Source organism: Cucurbita maxima, unplaced genomic scaffold (assembly GCF_002738345.1).
Source record: "Cucurbita maxima cultivar Rimu unplaced genomic scaffold, Cmax_1.0 Cma_Scf00511, whole genome shotgun sequence".
NCBI lineage: Eukaryota > Viridiplantae > Streptophyta > Magnoliopsida > Cucurbitales > Cucurbitaceae > Cucurbita > Cucurbita maxima.
This window is the reverse complement of record NW_019272527.1, coordinates 1,745-16,206: the sequence shown is the minus strand read 5'-3', so window position 1 is coordinate 16,206 and position 14,462 is coordinate 1,745. Positions and strand designations below refer to the sequence as shown.

Sequence of the window (14,462 nt, the reverse complement as noted above, 5' to 3'; positions counted from 1 at the left end):
AGAAATAAGAATGGATTTGAATGCAGTCACCAACTCAAACTCTCTTTATATACAAACACAGAAATAACCAATTCAAACTAGCTAAATTGGTTAAAAACTAAGTATGTGGTTTAAGGCAGACCCTATAATTAGTTTTACCTTAAATGATGGAGGACTGGTCTAGTTGGAGAGCCTAATTCCTTTATTAAATTTCTATGCTAGATAAATGTACCTACCACAATTTTCAACAAATGAACCACAACAAAAATTATCCCAAAAGAATTTATCAAAAACTTCTTTAAAATAAAAAAAATATTAGTGTTCAAACTATTACTCCCTACTTTTCTTACTTTTATTCCTATCTCACAATTTTTCCTCTTTTTCTCTTGAGAAATATATTAATGAGAATAAATATTTTTGATTTTATTGTTATCGGCGTGTATCAAAAATATGTTAAAACTATGTGATGGAAAAAGTTTTCTTTAGTCATTTTTCAGCAATATTGGTCAGTCGAAGCCCGTCCATGCCCAATTGCTTAGTCGGGCTTGTCCATTTCCAATCCTAATGGACAAACCCTTGATCCAATTTTCTCTCAATTCTTCGCATGTCTTGTTACGTGATTGATGCATTCTATTGGGCGCAGTTGCCGTATGTTTTTCAGAATCAGCTCTAGAGAATTTGTAATCTATTTTTTAGAATCCGCTCAAGAATCACATTCATTCACTATCAATTATCATTTGGGACATATAAATGTACATAGTTTTATCTGTGGTTTTCTCGATTATTTCGGATGAATGGAGTTGTAGGGTTGCTTGTGATACATTATGCGGAGTACACTTGGTTTGATCAAGCTCCCCTTCAGCTGTGTTTTTTTCTTGGATCTTTATGCGGTCTCTTGCAGAAAATAGGTCACCATCTTCGATTTGTGCCACCTTGTAGTGTTTGGGCAGGGTTCCCTCTACCTCCTTGGACTGTTCTTGTTCCTTTTGTCAATGAATTCCCTTAAAGTTTCTTTTCTAAAGAAAACAAGAAAAGAAACAAAATTGAGCCCAATGGGGTTAAACTCAAAGATATTATTTTCCTTTCTGGGATGATAACCCACCGTGAATTATGAAGTCGGTGGATATCATGTGAGGGGTATGGAATGAAATGATGAAAAAAATTAGAACTTCAGGCTATTTCGAGGTTGAACGACGCATCTGTGCATAGGCTTCGCGCGCACATGGAGGTGCGAGTAACCAAGGAGTGGGACATGTGGGTCAACGAGTGTAGTACGCATGTGGGTCGTGGAGGCTTATTTCAAGTTTCCGCTCGTTCTGTTCAACTCCTTTTGACCTGTTTTATCAATATTAGCTTATACTAACTTTGAAAATCATTAGATATAGGTCAAATTAAGAGAATTTGTGACGAAATTACCATATTATGAACCATTATGAAAGCAAAGGAATTGACGATTCATGTAAGTAGTATATCGAAACTCCTAAACAAGCATGTACCATGGGATTAAGAGCTACAAACGTTGAATGCATGTAAATGGCATGCGTTAAATAATAATAATAATAATAATAATAATCATGAATCCATGCCTAAAATGTGAGCATAGTAGAGAATCATGATTAGTAAGTATGATGTATGACTCTAGTTTATGCTTATGAACTATTTACGATGTGGAGATGTGAATGAGTATTCTTAGTCTACTAATCCCTGCAAAATCCGTGACCAATGCGATGTGTGCCAAGTTCGGAACAATGAATATTTCTGACCAGAGAGTTTAGTAGACAAACCGTATTTGACCGAGAGCGAGCCTTGCATACGAGTCTAAAATTTGTAGTAAACAGTTGCTAGAACACCTTAATGTCAATAGAGAGGTCCTAGTAGATGAGACTAGGAGCCAAGGCAATGGTTGGATGGAGGACTATATGGAGACCAAAAACCTAAAATAAACCCATTGTGAATAAAACTCAAAATATTCCGAAAAAATAATAAAATTTGTTTATGATAAGTTAGCAAGTCAGACGTAAATTAATTACTCATCAAAATTATTTTTAATTTTTCTTTCTAGATAAATGTGAAGTAACGTGATCGAGATGACTGTGTAGTCGAGTTGGAGACTTAGGGATCCTACCTAGACCCGTAATTTTTAAGAATAGTGAATCAAACTTTCGAGTAAGGTGGATATTGTATTAAATTTATATTTAACATATCATTTAATTTTTAAAAACTGAACAGAGTAAACACAAATGGAAAGTTCAAATATTTATTAGCCAGATATATTAAACTTTTTTTTTTTTTTTAGAATCTAAAAATTAACGAGACAAACAAAATTTTGAGATTAATCTTCTTATATTTAAGGAAATGCATGCGTTTAAAGTATATTTTCTTACATTTAAAAATATTTTAAAGCGTTTCAAAAGTCAATTCAAACAAGTTCGAGAATAATTAGTTGGTTTCTTCAGGTGTATAGATCCACATTACTCCATACAAACGTGAGTTACTCCCTTACAAAGAGTAGCCAATTTTATAGAATTAATACCATGCCTAAGTTTTTTTTTTTTTTTTATTCAACATAGACATGTATGGTTTGACTATATAGGATCCCTTTTGACATTTGATCATTTTAATATCTCTACGTTCTTTTTTGTTCTTGTATTTTTAAATTTGATTCATTTTGGTCTATATACTTTTTAAATACGACTACTCGAATTTCTGTCGGCAATATTTTAAACTACATTTTATACATAATGGAATCCATTTAATACATATAGACTATATTTAAAAGGAGTGCGAGATAGAAAATGAAAATGAAGAGATTAAAATGATCGCGTGGGACCAAAATTGACCTATCGAAAATGAATAAACAAAAGTAATTTAAATCTATTAAAAATAAAATAATCAAGATATCATTCTCAATTAAAAAAACTTTTAGACATTTGTAATAAGTTTACTATGGTAGGCGTTGCATTAGAGCATTTCATATGTTACTATTCCCATGTTCCAACGTTATCAAAGTGCTATTAAATTCATGTCTAATCAGATTGATCTAACACTTAAGAATATATTTTTCGTAGAGTTAGCAAAACTTTGTTAGTAATAATTTTTGACGCACTATTTGATCCAAATAGATATTTGTTGGTGGGAGGTGGTGCACATGAAGATGAGAAATGATAGTTTTTCAATATATCAGCCGGTTAAATCTATAACGTATCTCCAAGAAAACAGGAATGACTAATAAACATTATAGATCAACTAGTTCCAACGTGCATAAGCTTTGTGTTTAATCCGAAGAAATGTCATGAGAATTTGTCTTAAAATCTCGTAATTAATAATTTAATTAAAATTTTTTATTTACCGTTTAACATTATCCATTATATGAAAAATTGAAAGTTATTAGTGTTATGTGGTCGGCACACAGAAAGATCATGTTTAAGTAGTAATATAAATGATTTATAAAATATGGATAAAGTATGGTACTTTATTCTGACAACATTGTTGATACGAGTTACTTTGTAATTGTTACAAATTATTTGATCAAAGTCTTTCAAGTGAAAATATGAGTGAGATATTTGTAGAATGAGTTTGGGTAGGACTGAGCCAAAATAATTTATCTTTTTTTTTTATATATAAATTCTTTACTTGAGAAGATTAATATTTTACCGTATGATGATATGCAACTCGATCTTAATTATAAGTGAGTTACGAACTCCTACGGTTTATCATTTAATTTGTAAGGTGAGAACGACTTTCAGAACCGATTCAATATGTCTTCCATTTTAGAGACTAAACAAACAGAGAGTTGAGAACATATCTTATGAGATTTAATTCACTTATTTTCATATAAAGTAGGTAGATGAGTAGTTTTCTAACTTGGATAAAGGTCTCTACCCTCTTATCTTGGTTGGATCATGAACCATTGTTCTTTCAAGGATTTGTGGTACTTAGTTACGAGGGCAAAACAAACTTTTGACCTAACCATAATTGCAATCCGCTCTTCAAGGACCTAGTAATAATTTCATCTATGACAACTCGTCGTGCAGCGTATAGGAATGCAACTCTAAATTTATCGTGGAGTGACATATAATTAGTGAATGGTAATTGATTAAGTGAAGAATTTAAATAATTGACAATATAATATGTAGTTTCATAAACGTATTAAATATAAAAAAATGTTTTGTTTAAAGGTTCAAATTAATATTTAATACATGGTATACATCAACTCATAAAAAATAAAAAAATAAAAAATAAAAAAAAATAAAAAAAAAAATGGTATTATAATACATTAATAAAATAATTAATATATTTTAAATACGCTAAAATAATTATTGTTGAAGTAAGGTTGTCATAGGGCAAGCATTTAAATTCATATTCGTAATATGTGATTTGCAAAATTGATTCTTTAAGTATTTTCGAAGAATTAAATTTAAGTTTTTGTCTTTTAACTTTAAGTTAGAATGTCATAAAAATTTCATCATGAAAAGTCGGTCATAGAAAGTATTGTATCCCTGAATTCTCGACATTGCATTAATCCATTTAGGAAAAGTCCCAAAATATATTCGACTATCCATACAAAAATCACATTCACGAGTTTACATTTTTCATGTTTCAAACCGCTTAAAATTAAATTTAATTTTTTCCAATAGAATTAGACTTTGAGATAATGTAATGGTTTGGAATTAAAATATATATATGTATATATTTAAATCTGGTCCGATATCTCGCGATTTTCTGGGGGCATTATTTTTGCAATAGTAACAAACACGACCCTCCCTTAAATTCTCATCTCTCACCCCTCATTCACACATCCAAATCCACACATTTACGGCACTGGGCAGGTAAGGGAGACAAATCTTTGGATTTTAGGTTGTCGTATCGCTCTCGGGCCTCTGCTACGGGTGAACCACACTTCTACAACGTCCACGGCCCAATACATGCAGTCCAGCTCGGAACGTATCAGCCCAGTGTGCCTCAACCCATCCCATACAGCCCGCGCTTAACTTGAATAATGACCCGCCTCATTCCCGCGTCAGCTCGGCTTGGCGGCGCGGTCGACTAGGCTTGGCGACTCGGCTTCTCAGCTTAGACGGCTCGTATAAAAATTATATACCATTTCCTAAGTTTTCGACATTCCTAAAATAATTTTTGCCTTATTTAACTCTTGTTTACCCAAATTTAGTTAGTTTTAGGACTTATGTGAGAAATTTAGTTAGTTTTAGGACTTATGTGAGAAATAATCATCATGTTTAGTTAGGTTAAGAGGTTTATATGCAAGTATGTTATATGAATTGATATAGGTGAGAATTAAGCATTGGAATATAGTTTTCGAAGTGGCTATCGAGTAATTAGTAACTTCGGCCAAGGCCAACCTCGTAAGTGGTCTTACTGTTGGAGTTAGCTAATTGGTTTATGTATGATGGTGCATGTATCATATTAATTATGTGATGCTTATTTGCTCTTTGTATTGCCAGGTATGCATGCGATATCCATTACACTATATTATGAATGAAATGAAATGTCATGTATGAAATGTTATGTCTTGCCATATAAGTTATGTGATGGATTACGTGATATATACCACGTATACATGATCCATATATGAAATATGTTACGGAGGAAAAGAGAAACGAAATGAAACAACTATTATGTTGGGAATGAAAAGCATGGGACCTCATGCATGTATGTATGTCATGTACATCGGGATACTTCCCCGTAATGTTATGCTAGTACGGATGCGTACCTTCGATATTTATGTTTGTCATGATATCATGTGGGTCTTTCCTTTTCTGAGGCATTCAGTGACGTGTAATATATTGTCCCAACCAAGTCAGGCCCAAGGGGTACGTATACGACCCCGCCTAGTGGGTCCTTGAGCGTGTACGTGGGCCGTGAGTGAAAAAGTACCATGCATCAAACCCTATCTGAAACTAGAAAGAGCCTAAGGTCATGTTACGGTTTTAAAAGATAGATCTCAATCATGTATTGTGTGTGACTGCATTGCTAACTCCAATAGTGGGTTGACTTACCGAGAATTTCTTAAAATACCCAAGTCACATGTTACCTTATATTTTTTAAGTAAAGGCAAAACTCTCATGCACGAATGACGGTGAACACTGAAAAGACCATGGGAGTTTGGATAGATCATGATAGAACAGTAGCATTGAATTTAATTAGTAGTTGGTTGGTGTTTTATGCCCATTTGTTTTATGTTAAAATCCATGTTATATTTATTTATGTTTTGAACTGAATATGTAAGTCAATGACTTTATTTTAAAAGTATTTATTATGAATTTAGGCATATGTGATTAAAGCATGCTAGGGTAACGTCACTAATTATCCTAAAAAAAATAGGGGCATTATCGATATTCTTTTGTTTTAGACCGTTGAAAATAGTAAAATATCAAGATTATTCCTAAAGTAAATTAGTTTGTGATATAATTAAAAACCTAGCTTAAAATTAATTTCATTCAATAATATAATAATTAATAACAATGAACTTGAAATAAAAATTGACTGTAACCAAACTCTATGATAGATGAGGGTATTTTAGTTGATTGAAAGGAAATATCTCTGCTTAGGAGCTGAGTTGACTCAGTTGGATTAGTTCTTTTAATTATTTTAAAAATCTCATAATTAACTTTAAAAAATCAATTTAGCCGACATAAATGAAATGGTAGTTTGAGGAAGTAAGGTTTATGAGGTTACTCTAACTTGTCTAAGTAATAGTGTAATGCCCCTAATTTTCTTACCTAGATCACGGATGTCATTACATGCATGTCTTTAATAACATATGCGAAAATCTAAATAAAACAAGAAGCCATGAACTTATATGTTTAATTTAAAACAATAAATAAAAATAATAACATCGTCAAAATAAAACATTAACATAGATTTTTAGAATGAAAATGGAAAGCTACCTATGGAACTATTACTTGAAAACAATGCATATTACCGTCCTATCTCAGCTTCCATGACCATTCCATCATTCATCGTTATCCGTGCATGGACGCTTTACCTTTACATGAAACATGAGGATAGCATGTAGCTTAAGTATTTTAGTAAATACGCAGTAAGTAACCTCATTGTTGGAGACAGGTAATGCAAACGTACACATACATGATGGAACCTATCTTTTAAAACAATGTATCATGAGCTTACGTTCCTTCCAGTTTAGGTAGGGTTGGATGTGTGATACTTCCCCATACACGGCCCACGCACGCACACATGGACCTAGCAGGCGGACTCGTATACGTTCCCCTGGGGGTCTGACTTCATCGAGCTAAACATGCTAATGCGTCGCCGGACACCACAGAGTGAAAGGCTCACATGATATGATGATGAACAAAAATATCGAAGGTACGCGTCTGTACGAACATAACATAACGAGGAAATATCCTTATGCACATGACATTGATGAATGCATGAGGTCCCCCATAGCTTAAAATCATAGTATATAATAAGAATCATTTCGTTTTTCCTTCGATTCATGTCATAGTACACACATGAATCATGTATGAATAGTACTTATCATGACTTATATCACACACATTCATAACATGGCTTCACATGGCATTACATATCATGACGTAGCATGGCATCACACACATTCATACCATGGCATCATAGGTCATCACATAACATACTTAAAATCGCATAACATTCCTAATTCTGTGCATGTAGGGGCGCAGGGCAGGCATGCTTCATCATACCATCCTTCCAACCAACAAAGGTAGAGTCACTCGCTTGTTTGGCCTAGATTCCCTAACTATTTTATAGGTGTTCTTAGGACATATTATTAAACTTAGTTTAGCTAAACATATTGATTGCTCCTAATTTTAGGTAAAAAAAAATATCAAAATTTGAGCAAATAAGAGTCTGAACCGACTTAAAATGCCCTCAAAAAGGTCAAAAACAACTTTACAAGGGTCGAAAATGTAGGAAATGGTAATAAAAATTGGGTTTCGATTTTAAACACTTTTTTGCTATTTTATACACTCCTTTTAATTCCCCAAGAGAATTTCGAAAAACTTAATTCGGGACTTTTGAAGCACGTGCTAAAAATAATGAGTAACGGTTGATGTTTTTCAAAATTTTCTTGGTGAATGATCAACCTTGATGATTTAGAAAAGAATTTAGGGTTTCGATTTTAAACACGTTTTCTTACTGTTTTATACACTCCTTTTTTTTTTTATCGAAACGTTCCGGATTAGGATTTCGATTTCAAGCACTATTTTACTGTTTTATACCCTCCTTTTCTTCGACATTTTATTCAAAATCATCGAGCTCGATCATTCCTAAGGAAACTTTCGAAAAACATCGATCGTTACAGTTTTTTTAAAACATGCTTCAAATGGTCCCGGATTAGGGTTTTGATTTTAAGCACCTTTTTACTGTTTCATACACTCCTTTTCTTCTACATTTTATTATAAATCATCAAGCACTAACATTTTGACTAGAGAGAGTAGGGGTCTCTCATGGTCGAGGCTTCTCAAGTCGATCTTCATCCTCGTCAAAGCTTTTCTACCAATAAGCTGACATTTTTGTGATCAATGGAGGCTCCCAAAGTACTTCACTTCTCCCTTTCTCCTCAAATACCCAACAAAATTTTGATATGTTTACAAATAATCCCTCCCCTTTTTAAGTTGTTTCAAAATATTTCTTAACTCCTCTCTTTCTAGAATTATTTTTATATCTATCAACATGTTTGCTTCTTTTATCTAAAACTAATTTTTACCTTATTTCTATGGACATCATTTTTATTCAAATTAGGATTTTGAACTCACTACGCCCACTAGGATAAGTCCTTGTATATTTTATATAATAGATTTTGAAATTTTAATGGTGTTCCAATAATCCATATTGCGGTGTTTTTTAAAATTATTTATTTGATATAAATTTTAATCACTTTCTATTATTCGATATAAATTTTAATCACTTTCCATTTGTAGTTTTTCCATTCTAAGGAACCTCCACGAACAGTGTGATACTGAATTCATGATCTTCTCCTCCTTCAAAGCAATGTCAATTGTGTGGTAGCGACTTATATTACAGTAGAAAAATAGAATCGTTAAGTATTTTTTCTCCCAAATGTAAAAAATACAATTATTGAAAACATGCCCAAGATCGTGGCATGTTGCAAACCGAATTTTGAAAGCTAAAATAAAAATGACAGGAAGAATGGTTTAAAACATTTGTCAGCGTTAAAAGATTATTCAATCAGTTGACGGAGTGGTCTCAGGTGGCGCTGGTTTAGCACAGATGGGAGGGTTTTGCTTTCCAGAAATTTTTGGTTTCACATTTGCACACTCAGACACAATTGGCCCTTGTTTACCACTATAAGTGAGGTCAATATCAGCAATTTCCACATCCTCACATGGATGACTTTTACTGCAAACAAGTTTGACTGCAACCGGAGTAGAAGATGTGCCCTTGATATTCTTGAAACTAACTTTGCTAATCTTAATTGTTGATGGAACCTGGATGTTCAAAATAAACATTAATTAATACTTAATCAAAAGATAATAAGTTGGAAACCAACGAGGTCCGACGATTTTAATACATACCTTTCGGTTGCATTGATTCCATGGACAATATTCTTGATCTATGATGATTGGGTTAGCAACATTTTCCATCTCAATATCTTCAAAATGCATGTCAGAGGCTGGGTATGAGACGGCAGAATCTGGCCATGATTTGATCCTGACACCATTTGTAGTACCGATTAATTTGCATTTCTTCACTGTAACTCCTACCACTTCTTTTTCAGTTTTATACTTGCCCAAGCTGCCTATGCTAATGCCATGTCCCGGTCCGCAAGTAACATCACTAATGGTTATTTTTCTGTTAGTGTATCCGACGGATATACAATCATCTCCCGTTGCGATTGCGGTATTGAGAATGTAAACGTCCTCTGAATCACCCAAGTGAATTCCATCGGTGTTGGGACTATTCTCTGGTGCAGTAATTTTCAGGTGATCGAAGGTAAGATTCTTGCCGGCCAAAACATTGATATGAAAATTCTTGCTATCCAATGAAGTTATGTCCTTCACTATCGAGTTTGTGATGAAATTGAACTTCAAATTCTGCTCATTTTAAACAAACAAAGAAAAAACACTCCCGTGTTAAAACATATAATGCTAACCAAAATTATGGGTTCTTTTTATAATTAAAGTAGTATGAGCATTTACCATGGGAAGCTTTTTGCATATTTTCTTCAGGTGGCAATCATTCTTTTCCCAACCAGCTTTTCCTTGGCCATCGAAGACTCCAGTACCGGTCAATGTCAAATGATCGACGTATTCCATAACAAGCAACCCATCTCCTTCCGTGTCGGTAGGAGAAGCTTGTAATGTTCCTTCAACTAGAAGCTCAATAGGACTTTTACATGGACCTTTGAGCCTCGATGCTCCTAATTGATAAGTTCCTTTTGGAACTAATACTTTACTTGGAGTAGCCGACGCACATGCTTCCTTCCATGCATCTGCTAAAGCCTGTGAATTCAAGCATTTCATTTGAGAAAAATATTTCGTACAAAATGAAATTTTGGTTTATCAACGTAAACAAATGTACACGTACTTGAGTAACATCAGCATTAGGTTTGGCACCAAATTTCGTAATATCAAAAACACCGCTAGTAGCATCAGCGGTAGCATCAGACACCAACAATAACAATAGCAGCAGTGGTATTAATGCCATAAACTTTGATATCAATCCCATCCTTTCTAGTTCACTTGCCTCTCCTACCTTGCCTTATTTTCTTTTGGTTCAAATTCCCAAACTTCTTAGAAATAAGAATGGATTTGAATGCAGTCACCAACTCAAACTCTCTTTATATACAAACACAGAAATAACCAATTCAAACTAGCTAAATTGGTTAAAAACTAAGTATGTGGTTTAAGGCAGACCCTATAATTAGTTTTACCTTAAATGATGGAGGACTGGTCTAGTTGGAGAGCGTAATTCCTTTATTAAATTTCTATGCTAGATAAATGTACCTACCACAATTTTCAACAAATGAACCACAACAAAAATTATCCCAAAAGAATTTATCAAAAACTTCTTTAAAATAAAAAAAATATTAGTGTTCAAACTATTACTCCCTACTTTTCTTACTTTTATTCCTATCTCACAATTTTTCCTCTTTTTCTCTTGAGAAATATATTAATGAGAATAAATATTTTTGATTTTATTGTTATCGGCGTGTATCAAAAATATGTTAAAACTATGTGATGGAAAAAGTTTTCTTTAGTCATTTTTCAGCAATATTGGTCAGTCGAAGCCCGTCCATGCCCAATTGCTTAGTCGGGCTTGTCCATTTCCAATCCTAATGGACAAACCCTTGATCCAATTTTCTCTCAATTCTTCGCATGTCTTGTTACGTGATTGATGCATTCTATTGGGCGCAGTTGCCGTATGTTTTTCAGAATCAGCTCTAGAGAATTTGTAATCTATTTTTTAGAATCCGCTCAAGAATCACATTCATTCACTATCAATTATCATTTGGGACATATAAATGTACATAGTTTTATCTGTGGTTTTCTCGATTATTTCGGATGAATGGAGTTGTAGGGTTGCTTGTGATACATTATGCGGAGTACACTTGGTTTGATCAAGCTCCCCTTCAGCTGTGTTTTTTTCTTGGATCTTTATGCGGTCTCTTGCAGAAAATAGGTCACCATCTTCGATTTGTGCCACCTTGTAGTGTTTGGGCAGGGTTCCCTCTACCTCCTTGGGCTGTTCTTGTTCCTTTTGTCAATGAATTCCCTTAAAGTTTCTTTTCTAAAGAAAACAAGAAAAGAAACAAAATTGAGCCCAATGGGGTTAAACTCAAAGATATTATTTTCCTTTCTGGGATGATAACCCACCGTGAATTATGAAGTCGGTGGATATCATGTGAGGGGTATGGAATGAAATGATGAAAAAAATTAGAATTTCAGGCTATTTCGAGGTTGAACGACGCATCTGTGCATAGGCTTCGCGCGCACATGGAGGTGCGAGTAACCAAGGAGTGGGACATGTGGGTCAACGAGTGTAGTACGCATGTGGGTCGTGGAGGCTTATTTCAAGTTTCCGCTCGTTCTGTTCAACTCCTTTTGACCTGTTTTATCAATATTAGCTTATACTAACTTTGAAAATCATTAGATATAGGTCAAATTAAGAGAATTTGTGACGAAATTACCATATTATGAACCATTATGAAAGCAAAGGAATTGACGATTCATGTAAGTAGTATATCGAAACTCCTAAACAAGCATGTACCATGGGATTAAGAGCTACAAACGTTGAATGCATGTAAATGGCATGCGTTAAATAATAATAATAATAATAATAATCATGAATCCATGCCTAAAATGTGAGCATAGTAGAGAATCATGATTAGTAAGTATGATGTATGACTCTAGTTTATGCTTATGAACTATTTACGATGTGGAGATGTGAATGAGTATTCTTAGTCTACTAATCCCTGCAAAATCCGTGACCAATGCGATGTGTGCCAAGTTCGGAACAATGAATATTTCTGACCAGAGAGTTTAGTAGACAAACCGTATTTGACCGAGAGCGAGCCTTGCATACGAGTCTAAAATTTGTAGTAAACAGTTGCTAGAACACCTTAATGTCAATAGAGAGGTCCTAGTAGATGAGACTAGGAGCCAAGGCAATGGTTGGATGGAGGACTATATGGAGACCAAAAACCTAAAATTAACCCATTGTGAATAAAACTCAAAATATTCCGAAAAAATAATAAAATTTGTTTATGATAAGTTAGCAAGTCAGGCGTAAATTAATTACTCATCAAAATTATTTTTAATTTTTCTTTCTAGATAAATGTGAAGTAACGTGATCGAGATGACTGTGTAGTCGAGTTGGAGACTTAGGGATCCTACCTAGACCCGTAATTTTTAAGAATAGTGAATCAAACTTTCGAGTAAGGTGGATATTGTATTAAATTTATATTTAACATATCATTTAATTTTTAAAAACTGAACAGAGTAAACACAAATGGAAAGTTCAAATATTTATTAGCCAGATATATTAAACTTTTTTTTTTTTTTTAGAATCTAAAAATTAACGAGACAAACAAAATTTTGAGATTAATCTTCTTATATTTAAGGAAATGCATGCGTTTAAAGTATATTTTCTTACATTTAAAAATATTTTAAAGCGTTTCAAAAGTCAATTCAAACAAGCTCCGAGAATAATTAGTTGGTTTCTTCAGGTGTATAGATCCACATTACTCCATACAAACCTGAGTTACTCCCTTACAAAGAGTAGCCAATTTTATAGAATTAATACCATGCCTAAGTTTTTTTTTTTTTTTATTCAACATAGACATGTATGGTTTGACTATATAGGATCCCTTTTGACATTTGATCATTTTAATATCTCTACGTTCTTTTTTGTTCTTGTATTTTTAAATTTGATTCATTTTGGTCTATATACTTTTTAAATACGACTACTCGAATTTCTGTCGGCAATATTTTAAACTACATTTTATACATAATGGAATCCATTTAATACATATAGACTATATTTAAAAGGAGTGCGAGATAGAAAATGAAAATGAAGAGATTAAAATGATCGCGTGGGACCAAAATTGACCTATCGAAAATGAATAAACAAAAGTAATTTAAATCTATTAAAAATAAAATAATCAAGATATCATTCTCAATTAAAAAAACTTTTAGACATTTGTAATAAGTTTACTATGGTAGGCGTTGCATTAGAGCATTTCATATGTTACTATTCCCATGTTCCAACGTTATCAAAGTGCTATTAAATTCATGTCTAATCAGATTGATCTAACACTTAAGAATATATTTTTCGTAGAGTTAGCAAAACTTTGTTAGTAATAATTTTTGACGCACTATTTGATCCAAATAGATATTTGTTGGTGGGAGGTGGTGCACATGAAGATGAGAAATGATAGTTTTTCAATATATCAGCCGGTTAAATCTATAACGTATCTCCAAGAAAACAGGAATGACTAATAAACATTATAGATCAACTAGTTCCAACGTGCATAAGCTTTGTGTTTAATCCGAAGAAATGTCATGAGAATTTGTCTTAAAATCTCGTAATTAATAATTTAATTAAAATTTTTTATTTACCGTTTAACATTATCCATTATATGAAAAATTGAAAGTTATTAGTGTTATGTGGTCGGCACACAGAAAGATCATGTTTAAGTAGTAATATAAATGATTTATAAAATATGGATAAAGTATGGTACTTTATTCTGACAACATTGTTGATACGAGTTACTTTGTAATTGTTACAAATTATTTGATCAAAGTCTTTCAAGTGAAAATATGAGTGAGATATTTGTAGAATGAGTTTGGGTAGGACTGAGCCAAAATAATTTATCTTTTTTTTTTATATATAAATTCTTTACTTGAGAAGATTAATATTTTACCGTATGATGATATGCAACTCGATCTTAATTATAAGTGAGTTACGAACTCCTACGGTTTATCATTTAATTTGTAAGGTGA

At 33.0% G+C, this 14,462-nt stretch overlaps 1 protein-coding gene across 1 annotated transcript; it reads right to left on the bottom strand.

The window, feature by feature from the left end:
• Nucleotides 1–8,964: 8,964 nt before the first annotated feature.
• LOC111474669 (exopolygalacturonase-like) lies at nucleotides 8,965–10,928 on the bottom strand. The gene is made up of 4 exons (XM_023119615.1): nucleotides 10,546–10,928; nucleotides 10,158–10,460; nucleotides 9,534–10,052; nucleotides 8,965–9,446 (listed from the first exon to the last, which is right to left on the bottom strand). Exons 1-4 carry the CDS (start codon nucleotides 10,684–10,686, stop codon nucleotides 9,183–9,185), a joined length of 1,227 nt encoding a protein of 408 aa, XP_022975383.1. The 5' UTR covers nucleotides 10,687–10,928; the 3' UTR covers nucleotides 8,965–9,182.
• Between the last annotated feature and the right edge of the window lie 3,534 nt (nucleotides 10,929–14,462).